Consider the following 25,849-nt stretch of genomic DNA (forward strand, 5'->3'; position numbering starts at 1 on the left):
TAACTCTATTGCCTTCAGCAAGGTTATGACAACAGCAGCTTCAGTTCTAGCTTGTTATAAGCTATGGTACCAAAACATCCTTTCCTCACTGCTCTCACAGCCCATTTGTAGCATGTTCCTGACAGTGATGTTTGCACCAAGCACTGTGCTGAGTTCATTGCTGGTTCTGCTTGCCCACAGCATGGATTTACAACTGCTGTCTTGTGCTCATAGCACTGCGAGCACCATCCCTCTTTGCAGTTGATTTGCCAGTGCCCTGTTGCGATTGTGGGCTGAGGCTTTTACTTGCGGGATGCTGGTTATTGCCCAGCTGCTTCGGACACTGCTGGTTGTGGCTTCCTGATGGATCAGTGTAATGGTTCACAAAGGAGGTGTGAGGTGGTCTCATTTCTCTCTGCTCAGCCACAAAAGTCAGCATGGATATGTAGAGTTCTGTAGTGAAACCCCCTTTTTTTAAGCAAGGTTGGTGAGCTATTGTCACCCTGAAATAGCAAAACCCATCCTACAGATATCACCAGTGTTGCTAATGGATCAGTACAGAGTCCCATGATAAAGCCCAACCATAGCTGTTTCTGGTGACTATTTATAAGGATGGGAACCCCAAAAACTTCCACTGAAACTTTGTTACTTTTTCCTCAAACTTTTTTTTTTCTCTTTTTGGTGCTCTCCTATAGCTTCTCCAAACATTAAAATTTGAATGCCTGTTGTCAAGCCCTTCAAAACTAAAATCTCTGACACATGAACTGGGAATCTCATTTTCCTGTGGATTCCTGATCTTTCTTAGTTTGGATGGTTGTAACTTCAGGGAGTTGTTAATTTTCCTGGGTTTTTTGCTTTCCTGTATCAATGAAGGCAAAGCAGAGCCTACTTTACAGAAAACAGTACTTGTTTAGTCTGCCAAAGAGTGTCAGATTTTGGATTTCTTCTCTCTTACAGCTGAAACTAACTGCCCTAGGCTACTCTTTTATTACCCTAACTGCAGTAGAAAATATAGTCCATACAGATGTTCATAAGTGTTTCAGTGCTGAAGTCTGGTGTCACTGGGAGAGGAGACAGGATACCATCCCTTCTTGATAGGTCTGCGTGGCACTTCACAAGCAAGAGCTGGGGTTTGATGCATACAAACAGATAGTAAAACCAGCTTATGTGTAACATATGAAGAGCTATAGAGCAAGGGTAGCTCACAGCAGAAACTGCTGTATGTCCTGTGTGCCTGACTGCTTCAGCAAGCAAGGGGCACTTTTGAATACTTTCAGACATTCAGAAGTGTTCCTAGAGCTGGGGTCTAGTTGGATGCCTGATTTGGATAGATTCTATGGCCAAGAAAATGCTATACTTGCATTTTTTGTGGTCGGAGACTAGTGTCTTGATCATAAAGCACTAACATTCCATCATGTGTTTCTCTTTTCTTATAAGATGAACCTTAGCCAAAACTGAAGAGTACATACAGTTTGAGGGAACTGCAGTTGTTTAGCCTGGAGAAAAGTGGGCTTGGGGAGACCTTATTGCTCTCTACAAATACCTGAAAGGAGGGTGTAGTGAGATGGGATTGATCTCTTCTCCCAGGTAACAATCAATAGGACAAGGGGAAATAGCTTCAAGTTGTGCCTGGGAGGTTTAGACTGGATATTAGGAAAAATGTCTTCATGGAAAGGATTTTCAAGCATGGAACATGCTGTCCAGGGAAGTGGTGGACACCCTGGAGGTGTTTAAAAGAGGTGTAGATGTGGCTCTTAGGGACATGGTTTAGTGGTGAATTTGGCAGTGCTCGGTTAATGGTTGGACTCAATGATCTTAAAGTTCTTTTCTAACCTAAATAACTATGATTCAACAATACACAAAATAGTTCACCATGGGCTGAAAATGCACATGAAACTATGAATGCTTTCTGAACTGATGGTCTTTGCACTTTTAGTCCTTGCTGCTTTCAACATTTTCTGTTTTTCCTTTCTTAGCTGCAGATGAGGCTTCTGAAGGGCCCAGAAATGCCAATTTAGGAGGGAAACAGTGATTTTTGTAAAAGGCTCTCATGAAACACAAACCTCCACCTTGAGGTTCATCTGTGTGATGCTTGCTTCCATTTTCCATCTAGTGAGACTACCAAGTATTATGTACAGCCAGTCCATGGCTGCTGAGCTCCTGTTGTGCCTCTGCTTCTGAAATTCAACATTTGTGAAGTTTACGATTATCTTTTAGAAGTGTAGCTTCCTCCTTGTGACCACCAAGTGGTGCTCTACGCTGTACCTTGCAGCAAGGCAAGCTGTTGACATTTTGGGATGGGGGTTTAAAAAAAGCTCTGAGATGAGGAGGAAACAAGAGCCTTTCCCCCGCGCAGTGGTTGTGCTTCAAGGACTACATCTTGATGCTGTGGCTGCATGATGATTGATGTAGCTTGGTGACGATCAGATGTGATAAGTAGTCTTGGCACTTTCAATTTGGATGTTGAGCTTGGCTGCCTGCTAGGCTTTGGAGCTACAGAGATGGCTATCTGCTGCTTCAAAGCTAAATCCTGGCAGGTGTCTTTTGATTTGGTTTGTTAAAAATCCAAGAAGCTTTTAAAAGCCTTGTCCCAACTTGGTTTTTCAGAGATAAAAATCAAATCCCTGTTTTCTCTTGGCTGCTTTTTCACCCTGTTCATCTAGGGGAAACCTTTGTTTCATGTTCCTCTTGTCTGGTGTGCTAGCTGTTGAATGTTTTTGCCGGAAAGGTTTGGAAATGTTTACAGCTGTGTTACTCTCAGCAGAAGCAAAAGACCTAAATTAGTTTTTTGTTTCTTTGTAGGTTTCCTGCAAGAACTCTCTGGGTGTCATTCTCAGGTTTACAGAAGCTGTATATTTTGTATGAAAACATGCAGTCTGATAGAGAAAATTCTTATGCTGATTTGAAATGATGGGCACATTATAAAACAGAAACTGCCTATAAAATACAATGGGAATTTAAGGGGTTAACAACATCCCTGTAAGACCCATTAGATTATCTGTGTGGTATAATTGCAGGAGTGATCGTTCCTTTCCAGGTACTGAAAGCTATGGTATAGCAGGATGATGCAGCTAAATTCAAATAGCAGCTCATCTGTATGAAATGCATTGCTGGAATGGTAAGGTGGCAAGCATGATTGTTTTGTCTGGTGAGCTGGAAAAGTCATGCAGTGTTTCAGAGGAAATCCTTGAATTAGAAAGAAAAGGGATGCCATGGTTTTATGACTTCACAGAATCACAGAATCCCGAGGGTTGGAAGGGACCTCAAAAGATCATCTAGTCCAACCCCCCTGCAAGAGCAGGGTAACCTAGAGTACATCACACAGGAACTTGTCCAGGTGGGCCTTGAATATCTCCAATGTAGGAGACTCCACAACCCCCCTGGGCAACCTGTTCTGTGGGAGTGCTCTATCACTCTCACAGTAAAGAAGTTCTTCCTGATGTTAACGTGGAACCTCCTATGCTCCAGTTTACACCCATTGCCCCTTGGACTTGCACCGATTTCTCTAGGTATTTCAGTTTGTGAATGAGAGGCCAAAGGAAGGAGGCCAGCTTCTGCTATCTAATGCAGATTGGATAGCCACCAACTAAATAGCTTCTCCACAGTTCACCAGTTTCTTTCTTGGGTGTGTTGTGGAATAGCTGTGCCAGAGTTCTGTTGCATCCCACAGTGGAAAGGAGAAGAGTGAAGTAACACCTGCTTTACTTTCAGCATGTATGATATGTGCAACCCATCAGGTATCCTACTCAGCCACTCCATGTTATTGCAGTGTCTGTAACCTATATGAGGTATGAATCCAACATAAGGGGATATCTAGAAAACAAATGTTGATTTGGCTGGATTGTTAGTTTTTAACATAGTCTTAGGCCCCTGGCTGAATGAGCTGCTCAGATGCAAGGTGATGGGCTCTCCCAGCGTGAGTATACATCAGGAGGGAGTTTTTTACAGGGCTGAGTAGAGCTTCATGTAAATTAGATAAAATGCATAAATATTATGGGCTTTTTTCAGCTTTGAAAAACTAACTGTGAGAAATTTGAAGCATGTGCGTATTCCAGATACTATCTTTTCATGGTGGGTAGCTCCATTAGTAGATATTAAATAGCTCAAATGCAAATTCTGGCTCAGGAAGTCTTTGGTAATGAAAAGCTGCGAACAGAGACTGTCGGAAGACTGGCTCTGTGGATGTGCCCTGCTCTAGCCTTTCTTCAGCATCTGTGGCTAGTTGTGGTCAGAAATACAGCATGGGCAGAATGGGCCTTTGGTTTGATCCAGTGCGGTCATTCTTGTGTTGCAATTTTAGATTCTAGCAATGGAATATGGCTTTTAAATAGTTATCTCTCCATGTGTTAACTGTATGGTCAGCTTTGGAATAGACTGGTATCTGCTCTAGTGGAGAATCCACAGGGATTTCCTCGGTGTCACGTTTATCTGCTCTCACATGAAGTATAGGCTGTGCTGTCTTCTTTTCAATACTGAATTAAGTCCTCCTTGGTCAGGCCTTTGTCTCATGTTAATCTGTTGTGATGGGAGTGCTGGTATAAACCTGCTGAGAATCACTACCATCACCACTGTTTCCCTGCACTTAAGAGCCAGTATGTCAGCATGTATCAAAGTGAGAGACTTTTTCTGGAGGAGGGGCCATATCAGTCTAATTGGGCTGGAAAGCAGCACCCTTGCAGAGTTGTGAAAGGCTTAGTGAAAGTTAAAAATAGAACCAACTTATTGCTGCCTCTGAGATTGGAAATCAGGGAAAACAGTTCCCACTTTAGATGTAATTAGTTGAACAGAAAGCACTATAGTTACGTATACTCAGATATTTGTACATATGCACATGCTTTTTTATATTCTGCTATTAGGAAGCAAAATAACATTATGTCCCACTAATGCATTTGACAGTCTTTTCTGTTAGAAAACAGGCACAAGTTTATTCATTTGTTCTGCCTTTGGAAGTGGTGCTCACCTATAGAGATTTATGAACCTTCTGTCTTGTTGGATCTCTCCTGATGTTGCTTTTGTTTCTCCCTGGCCAGAGGGTGAGGAAGAGGATGAAGAGGAGGAAGAAGAAGAAGAGGAGGAAGAGGAAGATGAGGAGGACAAAGACATAGATTTGATGGATGAAAGCATGGAGGGTGACACGGAGCAGCCAGGTTTCACGTTTCCAGGAGAGACCTCCCAGGAGCCCATAGCTGGCCTGGAAAACCCTGTGGCCCAGCTGGCTGGGGTGTCTTACCAGGTTCCTGACACCATCGAGTGGGAGCAGCAGAACCAGGGTCTGGGTAAGACAAAATGCCCCTTCTTCCTTTACCCTTAGAAGAGGATATGTCTCCTGCTCTTCACTTTGCATGAGACAGTCCCTCGTGCCAGAAAGTCTCATAGCTTGGCTCTCAAGCTAAACACAGAGCGGGTTCATTTCTGAGGAAAGCCCATCCACTAGTGGTAACTGATCAAACTGGGATGGGTCCCAAGCAGTGTGATCTGAGTTTTCATTTTGGGGAGAGTTGTTCTTAATACTCCAGATCTGCTCCTTTGTTCCTAGAGCTTAGTGTTGTCTTGCTTCATGGGTGGGCAAATAAAGAACTTCTCAGGTGAGGGTCCAGAGGAAATTTCAGTTCCCTTTGGCTGAGATGGGTTAGTGCAAGGACACATCCTCTGAGGATAAAGCAATAGATGAGTTCCTGACAAGTCTGTTTGCTATTTCAGCAACATCTTTGTAAGTGCCACTCTTCTGGCTTTTTTAAGGACTGTACGGTCCAACCAAGCGACCGTATGCTGGCAGTGTTAGGCAAGACAACCCTTCCAAGCCTCTATAAAGCTTTATACTGTTTATCCCCACTGCATATATAAGCACTATGTTTAATGACTGGACTAATTTATTCCACTTATAAAGAGCTTATCAGTGTTTATATGTGTGATGTCCATCTGATGCAAGTCAAAGCTGATGTGGGACAAGGTAGAGGTTAGAAGGGAACTTGCCCAGCTTGGCTAAGGTCACTGAGATAATTTCTCAGCATACTCAATTTCCAAGCCAAGCCCCAACAAAAGCACTTGAATTGGTGAGAGCTGAACCTCATCTATACAGAAGGTCTCTGTGTCTCACTGTTACAGATCTACCTGTTTTGAGAATTTCATTAAATAAAAAAACCCCCAAAGTCTTTTATAGGCGGTGTTATAAGAACTGTCACTTCCTCTGGTTGTTTAATTCTGGCAGTTCTCCCCCCTGTAATGCTGTTTCTTTGCTTTAGTGTTGTTAGCTTCCTTTGAATTGAATCAAAGAGCATATTTCAAAAACTCCATGGGAAGGTTCCTTCTTGAGGGCAGATTGAGTTTGCATCAGGTCTGATATCTTGCTGTCCCACTAACTCTTGCTTGAAAATCATCATATGGAATGGTTGCCATGTCTGATCTGTTTAATGAGTACTGTTATCCCATGAGGTTTGACAGGAGCTGTGTGAGGGGAATAATTCTAAGGTTGGCTTTGACAAACTGGATTAAAGAGGTATGTAACAGCACTCAGATGAAAAGTATGTAAGAAACAGGATTATGATGGGTGTTGCATCAGCAGCTTTGTGTTCTTACTTTAGTAATTTCCTTGGTAGAGGATCTTTGTGGTGTCTTGAGAGAAAACACGAGAAGAGTGGTGTATTTTCTGCACTCAGGAATGCAGTGGGCTGGCTTGGTGAGCTCTGTACGATTGCTAGCAATAGTGAGAAGTTAGCATCTAAGGCTATTTGCCTGGTTCAGGGTTGTAAGTACTGGGATGAATGGCTTGACAGAGCTTCACCTCTGAATCAGTCAGGCCTGGCTAAGGCTGCCAGTGTTTTGTAATGTGTTTAAGAGAGGCAGTGTTTTGCAGACTCTGAGGTATGTCCCCACACACCAGACATCATATCGTGCACTATGGAGGAAGATGGCACTAATATCTCTCTTCAGGAATCTTTGTGCATTTAATATCCTAGGTAGGGTGGCTGATGTAGTGCCATCAGCTTGAGTCCCTGGAGGGCTCTTGACAGCAGTTCTGTTCTGGAAGAGGGGACAGGGCATGGCTGGTTTGTCTAGAAGGATGTCTGGAGACTGCTGAAGGTGCTGTTTGTTTACGACATTGGCTGTTGCCATGAACTTTGGGGCTATGTAGGAGGTTGTTCCTCAGGCACAGCTCTGTTCATAGCTGATGCAGGTCTGAACTAGAATTATAGCTGTGTTTCCAGTCTTACTATGTTTGCTGCTGTAGGAAGAGGCTTGGGGTAGGATATGCCTATCAGATATGTTGGTAAATGAGGCAGGTGAGAAAGCAGTGACCAGAGGCTGAAGCTGTCCCTGGTGTGCAGTAAACCTCTCTGACTAGAGAGGCTGTAATAATTGCACACAGAAGATAAGCAGGCCTGGGCTGTGAAACAGTGAGGAGGTTTAACACTCCTTGTGTAGCAGCATCTGTATGAAAGTCCTTGCTCTAGTGCAGAGCCATGCTGGAGGGTGCACTTTGCGATATCTATTCTAGAGACCTGCTTCTGAGCATACGGTTCTGGTTCAGTTTCTGATGTTTGATATTGCATCATCCTGCAACCTTCATCCTCTACTACCTTCTTTCTTTCTTAGATCTTGGAAAGGCCATCTTTCAAAAAATTGCAGACGTGGAATAAATTGATTTTATGGCAGAAAGGAATTTTTTCTCCCTAACTTATGTTTTATTGAACCTTATGTAAATTGGAGGAGCCCTCTGTGAAGCCTGTCAAGTTGGGTCAGCTGCAGAGTGCCGAAGCTGCGCATGTGATTGACTGGGCAGACACAAATTTCTGCATTGCCTGGAAGTGCCTGGCAGGATTATGTGTTACTAGATTTAAATGGTTTGGATTGCCTTTTATTTTTAAGCTGTTGCAGTCTGTAGAGGCAGCTGTGAGGGAGAGGATGAGGCTGTGGCTGAGCTGAGTTCATCTTTGGTAGTTAGATGGGATTTCTGTGCAATGATGTAGTAGGTGACAAAAGAAGGGACATGGTGGGATCAGTCTCTCTGCTTGTGACTCACCCCTCTTATTCTACAAGGTAAAAACTTATGCAAAGAACCGTTTATTCTTTTTATGTCTAGACAACCTTAATGGCCCTTTGGTACGGTTTCCTTCCCCATCTACAGTGCTCCTAGGAGGAAGGGAGATTATTTATGTTTGAGAGGCACAAAGAAAACTGAGGGCTTGCATGAGCTCACACTGAAAATCTGAAGCCAAACAAAGAGCATATCCTAGGTTGAGGGAACCCAAAAGGTGTTGCTTGCTGGGAGTGCATGTGGAATGGGAGATGCTGTCACATCTCCATGTGGTGCTGGACTCCTTTTCTCTGAAGTGCTGCAGCAGTAGTGTACCCCTTCCACTCTTCCCAGTTTGTGACAGGTGGGAGTTTCAGTCCTGGTTCCTTGGCCCAGGGTGCATTGGCACATGCTGGGCTACTGCTGTGTCCATATCTGTGTCCAAACCTGGTCCTGGTTACATGTTTATGATATATGTTAGGGAGAACAGGAAGGGTAGAAAAAGTGTATAGCTCCTGTCAGCAGGAAGTAGATTGTTAAGAACAGAAGAAACCTCCTGAATGTGACAGTAGGTCAGAAGACATGCCCACCTGCTTGAGCACCTGGAGAGATCAGATTCACTGTGAAGGGCTTGTAAAGCTTTAGATCTACTGGACACATGCACAGATTATTTATCTTTAAAACCCTTCTTCTTCAAGTGATTTTAATTCCTTTGACATCTATTTTTTTAAGTGCTTTTCTTCTAAAGCTAAAATCAACTTGACTGTAAGGCAGCTTCATAACCACTGAATGTCTCCAGACACAGGCCCTGAAGGGGGGAGCTGCAGCTCTGAATGCAGCTGGGTTGGGGCACTGTGCTCCCACCTGCCTCAGCCCATGGCGTGTGTCTTTGTGCAATCTGTGCTTCCCTTACTTTGCCAGATAGTGCTGAGATGTGAGGAATTTCCCATCTCGTGCATATGAAATACAGTTTTAAGGGGGAAGTTGTTCTGCTTGACCTAGGATACAGCATAGGAAAGGAAGACCTGAAGAATGATAATGGTACCCAGCAGAGTAGGAGATGAGGGCACACCATCTAAGCAGCAAACTTTTACAGCTGGCATTTTCCATTTTGAAAATACTTCACACATATGTCTTGCTCCTGGGGATGCATCTCTCCTCTACCCTTCAGAATTTTGACATTTTATGCTAAAATCTATAGTATGGAAGAGCCTAGAAATATCGGAGTAGCTATCCTCAGGTCAGTTGTTATTGACTTTGCTTGGTCTGATGGCGTGACACACTGCAAATCCCTAGAAAGCAAGTAACTTGATCCACAAACAGCTTGACAGAGCAAGAGACAGTTTGGGTTTTTGTAGTGGTCAGTGATGAAATGCTGGAGAAATAGAATCATTAAAAATATCAATTCTGGGAAGTCAGCTGGACCAACATTAACTCCATCTGAGCAAAAGCAGTTTATAAGCACCAGTAATGAGGCTGTCAGTTTTACAGTCCATCAGCTGACTCTCTAGCCAGCAATATTTAGATTAAAAGTAAAGCAGAAGGTTGGTATTTGTGCCTTTATAAAAAAATTGATCCAAAAGCTGTTTTACAGCCTGTATCTCTGGAGAAGGGATGTGGACCAGTTGGAGCAGGTCTAGAAGAGGGCCATGCAGACGCTCAGAGGGCTTGAGCACCTTTCCTGTGGAGACAGGCTGAGAGAGCTGGGCTTGTTCAGCCTGGAGATGTCTCTGGGGAGATGTTAAGAGCAGCTTCCAGTGCCTAAACAGGTGACAAGAAAGCTGGAGAGGGACTTTTGACAAAGGCATGTAGGGACAAGACAAGGGGGAATGGCTTTAAGATGAAAGAAGGTAGATTTAGATTAGATATCAGGAAGAAATTCTTCCCTGTGAGGGTGCTGAGGCACTGGCCTAGGTTGTCCAGAGAAGCTGTGGCTGCCCCATCCCTGACAGCCTTCAAGGCCAGTTTGGATGGGGCTTGGAGGAACCTGGTCTGGTAGAAGGTGTCCCTGCCCATGGCAGGGGGGTTGGAACTAGATGACTCATAGGGTCCCTTCCAACCCATCCTATGATTCTATGACTTTGACCTTTCTCTACTTGTTTAATGATTTGTATGTGGAGAGTTTTATTGATACGTGGCTCAGAGAGCGAGGCCATGAGGATCAGATGCAATTAATGAGACAGTAACTTTCCATGTAACAAGGTCACGATGTCCTTGAGCGCAGCTCCATAAAATAACAGGATGCAGAAACAGAATCTAACTAGTTCAGACTAATCACAAAAATCCCTGGTATGTGGAAATAAGGGTGGCACTGACACTTAGCAACTAACCAATAGTGAGCTTAGGCTTTGCAATATGTATGAACCTCATTATGAACGCTATATAATCTGTAACCACGTAATCAATAAACTGAGACTTGTTGATCATCATCAGATGAGCTTGTCTCCTGTCGTCTACAACATTTGTATGTAAGTTGTCTGTGGTAGGCAAAAAGTTAACTGTTCAGAGAGCATCAGAGGGGTGGGAAACTTGGGATTTCTGGGAATCATAGAATCATAGAATAGTTAGGGTTGGAAAGGACCTTAAGATCATCTAGTTCCAACCCACCTGACATGGGCACGGACACCTCACACTAAACCATATCACCCAAGGCTTCATCCAACCTGGCCTTGAACACTGCCAGGGATGGAGCATTCACAACCTCCCTGGGCAACCCATTCCAGTACCTCACCACCTGTACAGGAAAGAATTTCTTCCTTATATCCAATCTAAACCTCTGCTGTTTAAGTTTTAACCCATTACCCCTTGTCCTGTCACTACAGTCCCTAATGAATAGTCCCTCCCCAGCATCCCTGTAGGCCCCCTTCAGATACTGGAAGGCTGCTATGAGGTCTCCATGCACTCTTCTCCAGGCTGAACAGCCCCAACTTTCTCAGCCTGTTTTCATATGGGAGGTGCGCCAGTCCCCTGATCATCCTCGTGGCCCTTCTCTGGACTTGTTCCAACAGTTCCATGTCCTTTTTATGTTGAGGACACCAGAACTGCACACAATACTCCAAGTGAGGTCTGACAAGAGCAGAGTAGAGGGGCAGGATCACCTCCTTTGATCTGCTGGTCATGCTCCTTTTGTTGCAGCCCAGGATACGGTTGGCTATCTGGGCTGTGAGCACACACTGAAGCCAGCTCATGTTCATTTTCTCATCGACCAACACCCCAAGTCCTTCCCCACAGGGCTGCACTGAATTTCCTTTTTGCCCAACTGTGCCTGGGATTGCTCCCATCCAGGTGTAGGACCTTGCACTTGGCATGGGTAAACTTCATGAGGTTGGCATCAGCCCACCTCACAAGTGTGTCAAGTTCCCTCTGGATGGCATTCCTTAGCCTCCAGTGCATCAACCGAACCAAACAGCTTGGTGTCATCGGCAAACTTGCTGAGGGCACACTCAATCCCACTGTCCATGTCAGCGACAAAGATGTTAAACAAGACCGGTCCCAACACCGATCCCTGAGGGACACCACTTGTTACTAGTCTCCAGCCAGACATTGAACCATTGACCACAACTCTTTGTGTGTGGCCATCCAGCCAGTTCTTTATCCACTGAGTGGTCCTCTTATCAAATTGATGTCTCTCCAATTTAGAGACAAGGATATCATGTGGGACAGTGTCGAACGCTTTGCACAAGTCCAGGTAGATGACATCAACTTCTCCACCCCTGTCCATCAGTTCCATAGCCCCATCATAGAAGCCCACCAAATTGGTCAGGCAGGATTCCCCTCCAGTGAAGCCATGCTGGCTGTCACCAAGCACCTTGTTGTTTTTCATGTGCCTTAGCATGCCTTCCAAGCGAATTTGCTCCCAGATTTTGCCAGGCACAGAGGTGAGACTGACTGGTTTGTAATTTCCTGGGTCATCCATTTTCCCCTTCTTGAAAATGGGGGTTATATTTCCCTTTTTCCAGTTGTTGGGAACTTCACCTGACTGCCATGATTTTTCAGATATGATGGCCAGTGGCTTTGCAACTTCATTCGCCAGCTCGAATCAAAATAATTTTTCCCTGCTACCTCTTTTGTAAGTAACTGTTTATGCATTACAGGAGAACTGCAGTTGATTTAAATGGGTTCAAACCTAGTGAACAGTTTGTGGATCCTTATTTCTTATGATTGTTAAAGCAGATATTCTTTGTTGTACACTTCTATGGAGATCAAATTCCTCTACTTCTGTTCTGGTGGTGGCTGCTGTGACTCTAGCCCCCTTCTTAGGAGTACTTAAGTGTCTGTGAGAATTCTTAATTTAACAACCTTGAGCCAAGACACAGCAACTTAGCTTGAACTGCTGTGAGGACCCCAGGCTCCCAGATTATTTGTTAATGCCATAGTGCTTGCCTATCATCCATGTCTCAGGGTGAAGGACTCTTGCTATCCATGGCAAGAAAACATCAGGAGGTCTAGGGCAATTTACTAAGCCTTTAATTTTGATGCCTTGGGGCATGCAGTAGTTTGCTTTGTGCATTCAAAACATATGGAGTTGTTTGCAGTGACAATGACGTTTTTATCTTGAGGCATACAGGGTTGTGACTATTTGAATGTATGGTTCCAGTTGTCTAAGTAGAGTTTGTTATGGTGGACTTCATTTCTTTAAGATGTTGAATGAAACTATCGGTTGCTTATTTTAGGCCACCATTAATATAACAGTAGCAAACAGGGGAGGCTGATTTGAACCATAAACCTTAACAGAGGAAACCCCATTGTTATGCTCAAAATCTTGTTTTATGAGCAAAAAAGAGGCACACCTCTTGTATATAAACCCAATAATTTATTGCTAGTATAATTTAAATCTTAAGACTCTAATAATTATTAGTCCAGATCTAATTATAACAGGAAAAGGAATACTAATGCAGTTAGGATTATTGCACACATACTCCTTAGTTTCTGTGCTTTATCCTAGTATTGTGCTTGTTCTTGCTTCTGTGGCTCCTAAGGCATTATTCAAGTGTTTGTAGTGGGTCATCAATATCTGGAGTCTTTTGCGGGGAGAGATTCAGTGTTCACATTAATGGTTTCTTCTTTCTTACTTTAGGTTCCATTTGAAGTAATTTTTGTATGTTTGCTATCGTGCTTTTGCAACTTGCTCTTTCTTCATTGATCTGAAGTTCCAAAGTACATCTGACTTTACTATAAATGGTGGCTTTTATGTGTGTTAGGTACTATTTTTTGTTCTCTTGTTTACCCTAAACCCATTTTGTCCAGGTCTGCATTTCTGTAACTGATCATTGGTGTGTTGTTTATACCCACCTCTTTATGGAAATGGCAGTACCATGTAAGAAGGCTTTTGTGTTTTTGGGATAGCTTGTGAGAAGTCATCTGAATTTCCTGATTTTGCAGCATTTGTTATATGTATCCACCAACTCATGCAGATACTTCACACAGTGGAGCTTGGATCATCACTAAAATGGGATTTAAAGGTTAAAAAAGTGTGACAATGTAATTTTCAACAAGTAGCTTCCAAAATATAAACCATGCCTGCATTTCACATATTTTTGTGTGTAGGATCTTAGTTCTTACAATAATGGAAGGTCATAGAACTCCCGCACTTAAGTAATGACAACGCACTTGCATAATAAACACCCTTTTTGAAGGTGATTTTTTTTTTTTATGGCCATTTGCAGCTTTGAGTAGTTACAGAGGAAACAGCTCTAGCTATATTCCAGATCTGTGCTTGCAAATAATACTGCATAAAGCATGTAATGGATGCCACTGGTTAATGATTAGAGCTTTAAAGCAGAGTAGTGGAAGATGATGAATATTTGAAATGTCATTTTTACAGGAAGATGGGATTAATGCTTTTATGGGCAAAAATAGCCAGCATTAGGAAGACAGAAGCTGAGAGTTAGAAGTTAGTAGTATGTTCTTTAATCACTGCCCAAAATGGATCTCATTAAAGTATTGTTACAGCTTGTGTTACTGGAACATCAGAGTGCCTTTTAATCTTTAATGCATTTATCTTCTTAATTACCCTGGAAAGGGTATCCATGTCTCAAAGGTGGTAAGCAAAACCACCAAGAGACCAAATGACACCAGTGGTTTCATGAGGGGGCTTTTAGCAGAGTAAGGGTTTAAGCTAGGAGAATTAAAATAGTGCTTGGGCATTTCATGTACATGAGTACCTGCATTTCTTCCTGGGAAGGGAGTAAAGGATCACACAGAAGGTCACCATCCCAGTAGAAGGGGCTGAGTCCATAGAAATCCCAGGTGAGACAGGCTGGCAGGACCCAGGATCAGGAGCAGAGCCAGTAGATTTTTATTCCTGATTCAAAGTGCAGCTGCCTGCAGCAGTCTTGCCCTCTGTGGCTTTGCCCCATACATGGTTCTGGGAGTTCCGTTTTACGTATTGTTGGCCATGCGAGGTCTTATTATTTTTCCTGTCTTTCTGGGTTCTCAAAATAATTTATACAGTTCTTTGGTAGCTCCCCTTTCCCCTCCCGAGCAGTAATAAAGCTCCCATGATAGATCTGTGTCTAAATCAAGTTTCTGTTCCTTGTGAGGGATGTATGCTCTCTTTGGAATGACTTATTTTTTATCTGTTTTAAGAGATTGTTTGTGGTTGTGTCTTAATCCTGGAATGGGCTTATGTTTAATCAGGTTTGCCTTGTCAAAGGAAATATTACATCCACCTGCCTGCAAACAGCAACAGTCCCTGGCAGCTTGATGTGACATACACTGTTGTAATGACAGTGCAGCTCCCAGGAGAGAACAATTCACATCAGTGGTGGCTTTTTCTTTTCACTAACTTTTATCCCAAAGTGTTTGGGAATTCTATCTCTTTTTCTCTTTAATATTGCTTCTTTCTTTGGCCTGACTTGTTCCTACTTCTGCTCTGAAGCCAGCTGAGATAACAAGTCTTGCAGACCAGTCCTGCACATGTGCTGCAGCATGGTGTTCAGTAGTGTAGCGAAAAGCAGCCCCGTGCCTTGTGCTGGGACTTTAGACAATGGGACCTTCCCAGGGAATGCAGAACTTGGACAAGTCTAAGCCCCATAGTCCTGTCCTACTGTCCTACTCTTACCTTTCTTTATCCAGCACAAGACTGCTGTGCCCTCATGAACGAGGGCCATGCATTTTGAATGGGAGGAGCTAACAGTGTGTCTGTTCTGCTGTGAACTGGGATGAAGAGATTCAAGCCATGGAGCATGAACCACCAATGCATGGGATCACATCCTTCCTCTTGGAAGCACATTAAGGACTCGTCCTTTAAGCAGAAATCAAGATCAAAGGAAGGGAATAGAGATAAGTGAAGTAGAAGATGGGAGGGTATTTTATTGATTTACAGCTCTGAAAGCAAGTAGCTATCAGAAATAGGTGAAATAAAGCTGTTACGGTAGAAAAGAATGTATATACTTGCAATTTATCCAAAGGAAGGGAAAAACAGCAGGAGCCTTTCTATATGGAAACTTCCAGCAAGTAACTTGAGCCTGATGTTTTTGGTGGAGTATGTTGAGAAACAGCAGCACTATAACATCCTCAGATACATTACTTTGTAATAGCAGCTTTTCCATGAGGTTTATGCATCCAGTAAACCTGTGTTATACGAAGACTGGCTAAACCCATTTGTTGAGAGCCCTTAAGTACTGCCTCCAGGAGTTGTTCAGGTTTGGCTCTGCCTTTCCTCTCCCTGCCTGCAAAGAAGATGGGATGCCATCAGACAAGGTGTTAAACTGGAGTTACTGACTATTGCTGGGGGGAAAGAAGAGGTCCTGTCCATTCACAGCATTTCTGCCTCTTTTTGCCTCTTTTTTTGCTCATTTTGGAGCAAGGTGGTGTGAAGCCACAGAGCAATCCACTGCCAGTTTGTGAGGAGAGGGGGGACATTGGTCACTATGGTTGGCATTGGTCAGTATGAGAGGCCATAGCTAAGGTCTGGCTGATGGGGGGACCTTTCCAATGAATGGTGGGAGGCCCAGAGGGCTGCTGTCACTCCTGCATGCCCTAGTCCTCATTACTCTGCCATGCACAAATCTCCTGAAATACCTGCAGGGAGGGAGCAACAGCTTCTGTGGTGGAAATGGCTGTCTCCCCCCTCTGGGACAGGGGAGCCTTTGGTGATGGTTGTGTGTGGAGAGCGTTAGGGAAACTGTGCTGAATGGAACTGAAGTCTGTGCCATTGGTCACCTACAGTTTGCCTGGCAGACTGTGTTCATGATATACCATGGCTGAGCAAATTTACCCTTCTCAGACTGCAGGGGGGCACAGAAAGGAAGCCTGCAGCAGCATCAAACTCCTGGGCTTTCCAGAGTAGGACTCCTTCTAAGAGGGTTTTTGCCTGCACCTCCAGTTGCTCTTGCTGGCCCAAGAAAGCAAAGTTGGAAAATTCAAGCACATGGCTGAGTGCTTTTGGCCTTCTCCAGCTGTCTGGCTCTATTAAACCATTTTCTACAGCCTTTAGATGTAGGATGTGTCTACCTTGGAGCATGGCTTGGCATTTGCTGCTCCAAGTAATTTATCTTGTTTTTTTTCCTTGATTAAAGGATAAGGTCCATTAGCTTGTGCAGAGCTCTGTGCTGTGAAGGCTGGACTGCATCTGCTAACCAAGCACCATCTGGGTTTCTGCACAGCACAGTGAGGCAGGCATCCTTCTAGACTGCCAATTGCTTTGGTACTGTCTGTCCCCATGTTTGTCAGCCCTATTGTAATACAAATTGTAGTGATTTTGCTCTCTTTTTAATCAGCAATAATCCTGCTTTTCCTCATGTCTGCAATTTCAGTGTACACATGTATCACATCTCAGTGTGCTTTGCCTCTTCTGTCCTTCAGTTTATACATGTCAGAAAACGTGGCTCCATTTGGACAGAGGAGATGGTTTTCAGCCCTCTCTCCCTCTGGATTTTAGTAATCACTTAACTTGGTTGAATAACACAGGCAAAGCAGTAGCTTTCCCTGGGTGAGTTATCGATTTTTCTTTTATGTGCCAGTCTGGGTGTCTTTTGTCATATAAAAAGACTTGTCTTTATGTTGGAGAAATCACTTTTTTTTTTAATAGTGATCTGTACTATGGTGCAAAAGATAGGTTTTGTTTTAATGGCATTTCAGCCCACAAAAAAAAAAGAAGACAAACTGGAGTGAGGGAACGTGAAGGTTCATTGGCCTTGAATTGCCTCTGTCTTTCTGGGGATTTGTGTCGCAGGCTGATCATTTGGGTTAAAATGTTGGCTCCATTGCAGAGCTGGTAAGAGAAAAACAAGAAAAGAGCTCATTGGGACAAGTAGCAGGGAGAGAGAGGGGAATTTATTGAGATGATAGTTTTAAAATATTCGTTTCTAATGAGAATATGGGTATGCTTTCTCTCTGCTTGGGCAGTGCAAAACGCAAATGACTGATACTAAACCTTCCTACCCTCTGGTGTTTGCTCAAATTAAGGCCACTTGAGGATCAAAGGAGATCAGGGCTCCCTTCTGGAAGGATGCTCCCTTGATATGTATACAAGTCCAGCTCTGCCTGAGAGTAAGTTAGGAACACGTATTGGAAATAAGTAAATTGCTCGTATTTTGACTGACAATAAAATAATTACCTCAAACCCCCAGCAATTGTTGTTTTGCAAAAATGCTGGGTATCAGCATTAATCACAGAGAGGAGTTGATAGCAAAAATTACTAGGGGCTTCTACTTGCTTTTTTTTTCCTCTTTTTTTTCTCTTTTTTTTTCTTTTTTTCTTTTTCTTCTTTTTTTTTTTTTTCTTTTTTTGAATAGCTCTAATCATCTAATCTAATCTAATGTAATAAAGGGTTTCGGCATGGCTGTTTCCTGATCACCTATCGTTTATTTTAGTATACTGGCAACACCTCTGTGCTTGAAACTTTATTAATGTGAAGTGAGGCCAGGAGATTCTCCAGCTTTATTCCTTTTCTGGGTTGCTTTCCCCACATCCCATGTTGCCCTTGGCCTGTTGAGACTGACCTTTTCATGCAGGTGTTTGCATGGTCTGATTTTGCAGGAGTGGATGCTCAGCTTCCTGCTTGTTTTTAGCAAGGGGCTCTATGCAATCACTGGGGCTGAGCTCCTCCCTGCTGGCCCACCCATTCTGCAGCCATTATATGTTTCCCTGGGGAATCCCCTGTTTTGTTTAGCAGTTTCCCATGCTTCGCTTCTGTCACTATCCCTGTAAGATGCATATGGTGGTGCATCCATCATAACAGCTTATGGATGCCCATGCCAAGGCAGGCCAGATGCTGCTCCAAGCTCCCTGTCAGGAACCCAGTCCTGGCACGCTTAACATTGCAATGGCCCTTCTGCACTTCTGCTGTGTATGTGAGTATGCTGGCATTTCTCTTTGCATGCTTCAGAACATGTCTTACACCAGTGGAGGATTTCAAAGGCCTCTCAATGGCTTCACCATACCATCCCATGGAACTGCTTCCCCTTGAGTTGCCCTGATTTTGTTTCCTTTCACACAGCTGTTCCAAACCCCATACTTGAGCACGTGCTTTGGTTTAGGTTTGAGGAGAGATCTTGGTGTCTGCCCTTGCAGTTTAGACAGAAGCTGTTTTTACCTTGTGTAAATGGGGGTTGCCTTTGCCCTGCTCAGTTCTGGCTTTCCTTCCAACTGTCAGTAAGCAAGTTCTAGGAAACAATGAGGTAGGATTCAGTACAACTATTCTGTCAGGAAAATACCTTCTTGGGTTTTGTTAGTTTCTGTTTCTGTAAGAACTGGTTAAATATAGTCTCTGTTTTTTGTTTGGTAGAAGATCAAATATAGAATCATAGAATAGTTAGGGTTGGAAAGGACCTTAAGATCATCTAGTTCCAACCCACCTGACATGGGCACGGACACCTCACACTAAACCATATCACCCAAGGCTCTGTCAAACCTGGTCTTGAACACCACCAGGGATGGAGCAGTCACAACTTCCCTGGGCAACCCATTCCAGTGCCTCACCACCCTTACAGTAAAGAATTTCTTCCTTATATCCAATCTAAACCTCTGCTGTTTAAGTTTCAACTCGTTATTCTTGTCCTATCTCTACAGTCCCTAATGAAGAGTCCCTCACCAGCATCCTTGAAGGCCCCCTTGAGATACTGGAAGGCTGCTATGAGGTCTCCACACACCCTTCTCTTCTCCAGGCTGAACAGCCCCAACTTTCTCAGCCTGTCTTCATATGGAAGGTGCTCCAGTCCCCTGACCATCCTCATTGCCCTCCTCTGGACTTGTTCCAACAGTTCCATGTCCTTTTTATGTTGAGGACACCAGAACTGCACACAATACTCCAAGTGAGGTCTGACAAGAGCAGAGTAGAGGGGCAGGATCACCTCCTTGGACCTGCTGGTCGTGATCCTTTTGATGCAGCCCAGGATACAGTTGGCTTTCTGGGCTGTGAGTGCACACTGCTGGCTCATGTTCATTTTCTCATTGACCAACACCCCCAAGTCCTTCTCCACAGCACTGCTCTGCCCAACCTGTAGCTGTGCCTGGCATTGCTCTGACCCAGTAGTATTAATATATAGTATTAGATTAAAATACAGTATTAGATCAAATGAATAGCCTCAATGAAGCAATGCTTTCTGGATATATGCACTCTTTAAGCAGAACATGTTCCTGTGAGTGCTATTTATGTAGACTATATTTTATTAAGTCAAATAATATGCTTTTGATTTAGAAGATGTTTTGAAGTTTAACACAAAAGGATCTAGTCCTCCCATAGACATCTTCTGCATTTAAATATGTACAGCTGTGTAATATCTGGTCTGGTGGTGCATTTGTTTGCCAGACAGAATGCAGGTCCATACTTCTGTACCCTTTGCTGTCTTTATTGTGGCCAGCAAATGTGTTCCTGATTGCAGCCTTCCTGGGAGACCTGTGTGGTCTTGTGCCTCAGGCTTATGTCAAGTTACAGTGCGTTAGCTGAAGCACAGTAGCTGGTTGTGCATGTGGGCTTGGTCTGCAGTGACCTTAAGGTGACATGCGATTGCCTGGCCACAGCAACACAAGCTAAGCCAGGTCAGAGCACTGTAAATTTCCCATAGGTTGGGAATGTGCCTGTGGCTTGTCTATTTGGCTCATGTATTTTGCACTGACCTCTTAAGTCACAGTTGCAGTGACTCTAAGGTGAATGAACCCTGTTCAGCCAGATGTTGTATGCTCTGGTACAACTGCTGTATGGAGCAAGAGAAGCAGATTGTTAATTTAGCAGATTGTTAATTTAACTTCTACTAGATAGAGGCAAGCCAAGAGCATTTTTTGTTAAGGTGCATGTCTTAATGGAGCAGATCAAGTCAGAATCCCAGCTAGCAAAACCAAGCATTCTTCAGGTGACTGGTCTGGTGAAGGCTGTGGTCCCACAGTGTTGGAGCTGCTGTGAGGTCTGTGAAGACCCTTCTCAGGGACTGTGTACCATTTTGCTTCATGCTTAGCAGAGCTGAATGTCTGCCCCCCATGTTTGATTTTAAACTGCCACAGGTGGGCTCTGACACCATCAAAGAGACAGAAATGCCTTCAGAGACAGCACAGGGCTTGGGATATAGTTCCATGGCTCTTTCCCCAGGTGCTGCAGGGGATCCTGTCTCTGGGGATGTCTCCTGGAGCTGTCACTGCAGCTGGGGGGAACTCCTGGGACAGTGCATAAACAGGGACTGGCACCGGTGCTGCAACACTATCCCTCCAAACCAGAGCTGGCGTATCTGAATCAGAGACATCTGCTGTAGGGAAAGCACACTTATGGTACTAATTGACAGCAGCAATGATTAGTTATTAAAGCTTGATTAGTCACTACTGTTTGGGCTCTGAAGTTAAATATGAGGGCTGAAAAAACAGGGGGACTCTTAATATACGCTGAATTGCTTCAAGTTCCTACCAGCAGTGACACTGGATATATTGCATAGTGTAGGTGGGCAGAAGAGTCCTCTTGTCCTCATCTGCCTGTGATGAACCAGGAGAGGTCCTGAGGTTGCTGGAATCCCTCCTCATGGCCTGATGGTCCAGTTGCTTCCTTCCTCTCCTCTGCACTGCTTCAAAGCAGCCTTTACTAATAGGGCTACCAGGTGATGAATACCGGATCCATCCTACCCTGTCCGAGGCCCTGGGTAGTGATGCAGAGGTTTTCTTCACACTCTGAGCTTGGGATGGCTGGTTGTTAACACTTACAGTAAATGTCTCTGCTGAGTCATGGTTAGAAAACAGACTTACTTATGCCTGGGTGAATAGGAAAGCATAGATTATGTTTCTGAAAGAGATCCTGGAGAAAATCTTGGGTACAGTCAAGTTCTAGGGGGAAATTTAGGCTGAAAATTATTTTTATTGTTAATCCTAGAATGTTTGGCTGGCAAACTGGGGGACTCTTGGAAAAGAGACAAATTTAAAGCAAATCTTCTGCTTCAGTTTCTTATGAGAGGAAGGGAAGGATGATACAGTAGGAACACTGGCCTGGTGGGATGCAGGAGAACAAAGGAACAAAGAGAAAAATAACTATAATTTTGAACCTAAACACTTGGTGCCATTCTGCCTGTCCATCTGTCTGGAAAAAGATACAGCAGAGCTGGAAAAGGTATGCGGAAGAAGAAGGATAGCCAAAGAGTAACCAAAAGGATAAAATAGCAAGAATAACCAGAGGATAAATGTGATTTTGTGCAAGGAATGTCTATACAGACCTGACCAAGGCTGGTAAAATCACAAGGGGTGTTGAGCAGCAGAGAGTGATTGTCCCCTGATACCTGATCTGGGAAGCATCATGTGAAACAGGCAGGATGAGGCAGGTTCATAACAAATTACACAAGACTTTGCTCAGTACGTCACTAACCGCGGGAGAGCACCTAATTGCAGATTGGTGAGGATGCTTGCAGTTTCTGTGTTTGATTTTCCATTTGGGTAAGCAGTTTCATAGGGGAAAAGTCCATCTGTATCTATCAAATGTGGAAATCCTGTGTCTGGCTCTGCAGGTCTCTGAGCCACAAAGCGCCAGGTGCCAGCAAGGTGTGTAAGGGGAGTGCTGCTCTATGATTGTCACATTCATAAGCTTTTCTTAGACAAATGCTGCTGGCCACCATCAGCCTTACTAAGCATCCAGACCTTGGGTCTGACCTAGACTTGGTGTGAGCTGAGCCTGGTCTTCTCATCTGTTTAATTACTGCTGGTGCTGCTTTTTTGTGTCCTTGAACAAATCACGCATTCTGTGCCTGAGTCCTGGTGTTCATAGACTGGACAGTATCAATGCTTCTGTGGTGGTTTGTTTGTTTAGGTTCTTTGGGCACATACTTCCTCTCTTTACATGCTTGTAGAGCATTTATTGCACCAGTGTGTCATCTCAGATGGCCTTTCAGCTTTCACAATAATAGAAGTAATTAGCCAGAAATTCCATCTCTTTATCCCTGTTTTACATTTTGTTCATGAACAAGATGTTGACAGTTGCTGAGACAAAAGTGTGTATATAGAAGCCTGACAAAGAGGAAAGCTGTGACCCCTGGATCATCCATGAATTGCTGCAGGCTGGAGAGTGAGGCAGGGAAGTATCAGCTGTGTGCTTGCCCTGCATTTAGGCTTTTCTGTGAGCATCCACCTTCAGAGATGGGATGCAGGGCTAAGCTGATCCAGTACAGCTATTCTTACATTCTCTTCCTTTGGCACAAACTTCCTCCAACAGCCCTTAACTATATGCCAGGGACATAAACCCCAGAAACTGTCTGGTTTGCATACCAGCAGTGGGATGTGACTCAGAAAGTAAAGGTACCTTCTAAGGTGCTTATCCTCTCAGTGTTGTCCAGATTTACCAGGCTCTCCATAAAACATTTTTGTGGTGAAATCAAGATGTGTGACCTTGTTGGTAATTTAACTCAGGGACCAAATACATGCAGCTGAGTACAGACATCACTGTAAGTCTGTGTCATTGCCTTCCCCTGCTGAGGACTTCACATATATTCTTTTGTAACTTGTCTGTCCAGCAGTTGTTGTCACTGTTGGTCTGAGTTAATTTCCCACTTGCAACAGGCAGGATCTTAGAGCTTCAATGCAGAAAAGCTGGTGCAATAGCATAGAAAGTAATGGCTTTTTTCAGCAAGGCACCAGATAGGTTTGCTTTGCTCTGTTTTGCAGGGTTTTCTTTGCTGTTCACAGATACCAGAATGGAAATTTTCTTGTATGCTGTGAGTTACCTGTGGATTCCTAAAGCTGGTTATGGGTCCAACAGCTCATATGGGAAATGAGACTTAAACTCCTGTATCCCTTTGAGTTGAAGTAAATGTGGACAAATAGCATTTCTCAGTCAAGGGACAGATTTATAAATCATGATTTGAGTTGACAGTTCTTCTGAGCCATTGATCAAACTCTTAACTAGGCTTGATCAGTAATTCTCTAAATCTGTCAACCAGTTCACAACATTATAGGATAAGGCCAGCAATTTATCTTTTGCATTTACGGCTAAATTTCAGATGTGCTCTGCAGTTTCATTGTTTTCTGTACCTACACAGAATTGCAGATTTTAGGCAGCCTGTAGAGGTTTTGTTTGTGCTTTGGAAAAGGCAGCCTTTACCTGAGAATTTTCTTTGCAGAGTATTTGCAGTTATAAACTAAAAAATTGCAGCTTATTCAGGGACAGTGCTCTCCTGACCGATGGACTGCGATACTTTTGAAACTGCCAAAAGAAATTTCTGATTCTCAACCTTTTCTTGGCTTTGTGTGTTTCTGAAATATACTGTTGGTTAACAATTTCCTCCTTAGAGAAGGCTATTAACATTGCCTTTGATATTAGAGCTTGCTCACTGACTTGTCTGTGTGATTTTGCAAGATATGTTGGAAGATAAGTGACTAGCCCCCTGCTTGAAGTGTGATGAGATGCCTGTGTCTTTCTCCAGGTTGATTACTTCTAGCATGAAATGTAGAGATTTATCTGTACACTGGGAGATATAAAATCCTGACAAAGGTCTCTAAATATTTTATAGTGCTTTCTCCTGCTGCTTCTTGTCTTTTTTGGCCTTTGTTGCATCATCTCACCTTGTGGGTGATGCCGTGTCCTACAAACCTTCCAGACTGGAGATGAGAGTCGCCCATGGTGAGTTTGGACAAAGATCTCCCATCTCCCCATTTTCTTGGGGTGCAAACGAGTCTCTGTGGGAGGGAGTATGTAGCTTGATGCATCCCATCATCTGACAAGGACCTGAAGGTCCCAGGAGGAGTGGCAGCTGCATGACTGCGCATGGGCCAACTCCCTCTGACCTGTGACTCTGTTGCATGTCCTGCCTGGTGGGCATGAAGCTGCTGGTCAGTATGGGGTGGATGCCTCCTGCCTGGTGCGTGGAGCCACGTAAGAGGAGATAGCTTGCAGCATTTATCTGCAGGCATGTATAAGGATTGAGTCATGTTGGAGAGGTGGTCATCAAGAAGAAATCAGGTTGCACGTGGCTGGGGCTTGTCAGTGCCTTCTTTATGACTGTCTCTGCAGAATTTGTCTTCTAGAGGACCTGATACAACATTTGTCAAGTCAACAGGAACCTTTTTGGCCTATTTCGTGCACTTTGGAAGCTGAGCAGTACAGAGTGGCCATCAGCATTTAGATAATAAGTATTTGCTGCTACTTGGAAAGTCAGTTAAGGTCTGAAGTTCTATCCAGATAATTTTGTGAAGGTTCTCTCACACAAAATCATTTCTTCATTATTTGAACAGATGATGGAAGCAAAATCTGGAGTTCCTTCAGAGATATTAATATCCCAAAATGTCTTCTTAGAGCCACATCATATCACTGTCCTAATCAGAAAGTGGTCTCTGTCCAGTTCCAATCAGGGTAATGCCCTTTTAGTGTAAGTGAATTGTTACAGATTATCTTGATCTGCTTGGAGAAACAGCAGATCCACTCATTTCTGAGCAGAAGGACTGGGATGGGGAAGGCCACAGCACTGGGTGCAAGTGCTTGGTGGCAGCAGCAAACCCCACAGAGACTGAAGTAATGTAGACATTAATTTAGCATGAACAGGGGTGTATATTAAATAAATTGGAAATGCAGGTAACAGATGATCTGAAGATAAATTAATCCTTTCACTTGCGGGGCTGTGCAGAGCTGTCTGGGAGGCAATGATGATTTTATGAGATTCGGTGGGTGGGAGCAAACTTCACCAAGATTTTTGGATATTAACTTCCCTGCAAATCTTCACCCATAAGTGTTACTAAGTGCTGCAGAGAAACAAGAGGTTTTACTTCTCTGCAGCCACTGGAACAGCCACTCCACAGCAATTAATATATGAGGACCCAGGTTGAAGATACAAGCCCAGAGGGATGTGCAGGTAGGGTTGGTGCTTGGTTTGGAGTTTATTCTGTCAAGCCAGGGCACCTCTTCAGGATGTGTACGAAATCTGAGGGGGAATCAGGAGTTCCTGGATCTAAGTGATGACCAGGTACTGTACCAGTTTGCTACACAGTGCTGAGTCCTACCAGGATAGTTTTACACCATTAGACCCATTAAACCAGCCTTACTTGGCTGGGGATTGAGTTTGGTCTCATGCTCTTTTGAAAAGCAGAACAAAAAATAGCTAGGTCCTACCATTATGCATATTTTGAAGCTGCCAATCTAGCTGTAAATGAAATTACTCCTCTCTTTCCAATCATTTCCCTTCAGTTTTTCTTGGTGTTTAAGATCAGCCATTTCCCTCTATGCCAGCTAAAAAGGGAGCTTCTCCACCTTTTGTCTACCAAATATATTTGTGGCTCCTTCATTTGGACAGCCCAGCATCAGACTGTCACATCCTGCCTCCTAGGAGAATTTTTGTCTGTTAAACTTGCTTTCTCCTTCAGCCAGTGAAGACTGAGTACCATTTTAGCTTGATTGCCATCTGGTGTCTGAGTCATTGTTACTGAGGGCTACCCAGTGGCTTTGAGTGCTCATTGCCTCAT

General features: G+C 43.8%; 1 protein-coding gene across 3 annotated transcripts in view; it reads left to right on the top strand.

Annotated features, from left to right (window-relative positions):
- The window catches only part of ARMH4 (armadillo like helical domain containing 4), a 70,512-nt gene that overhangs the window by 17,134 nt on the left and 27,529 nt on the right, over positions 1-25,849 (top strand). For all 3 annotated transcript variants that reach the window (XM_005152355.3, XM_031051951.2, XM_031051952.2), the window contains exon 4: positions 5,010-5,255. In XM_005152355.3, coding sequence (XP_005152412.2) covers positions 5,010-5,255 — 246 coding nt within the window. The remainder of the gene's footprint in view (positions 1-5,009; positions 5,256-25,849) is intronic.

The sequence above is a fragment of the Melopsittacus undulatus genome, chromosome 4 (assembly GCF_012275295.1).
Source record: "Melopsittacus undulatus isolate bMelUnd1 chromosome 4, bMelUnd1.mat.Z, whole genome shotgun sequence".
In the NCBI taxonomy this organism is placed as follows: domain Eukaryota; kingdom Metazoa; phylum Chordata; class Aves; order Psittaciformes; family Psittaculidae; genus Melopsittacus; species Melopsittacus undulatus.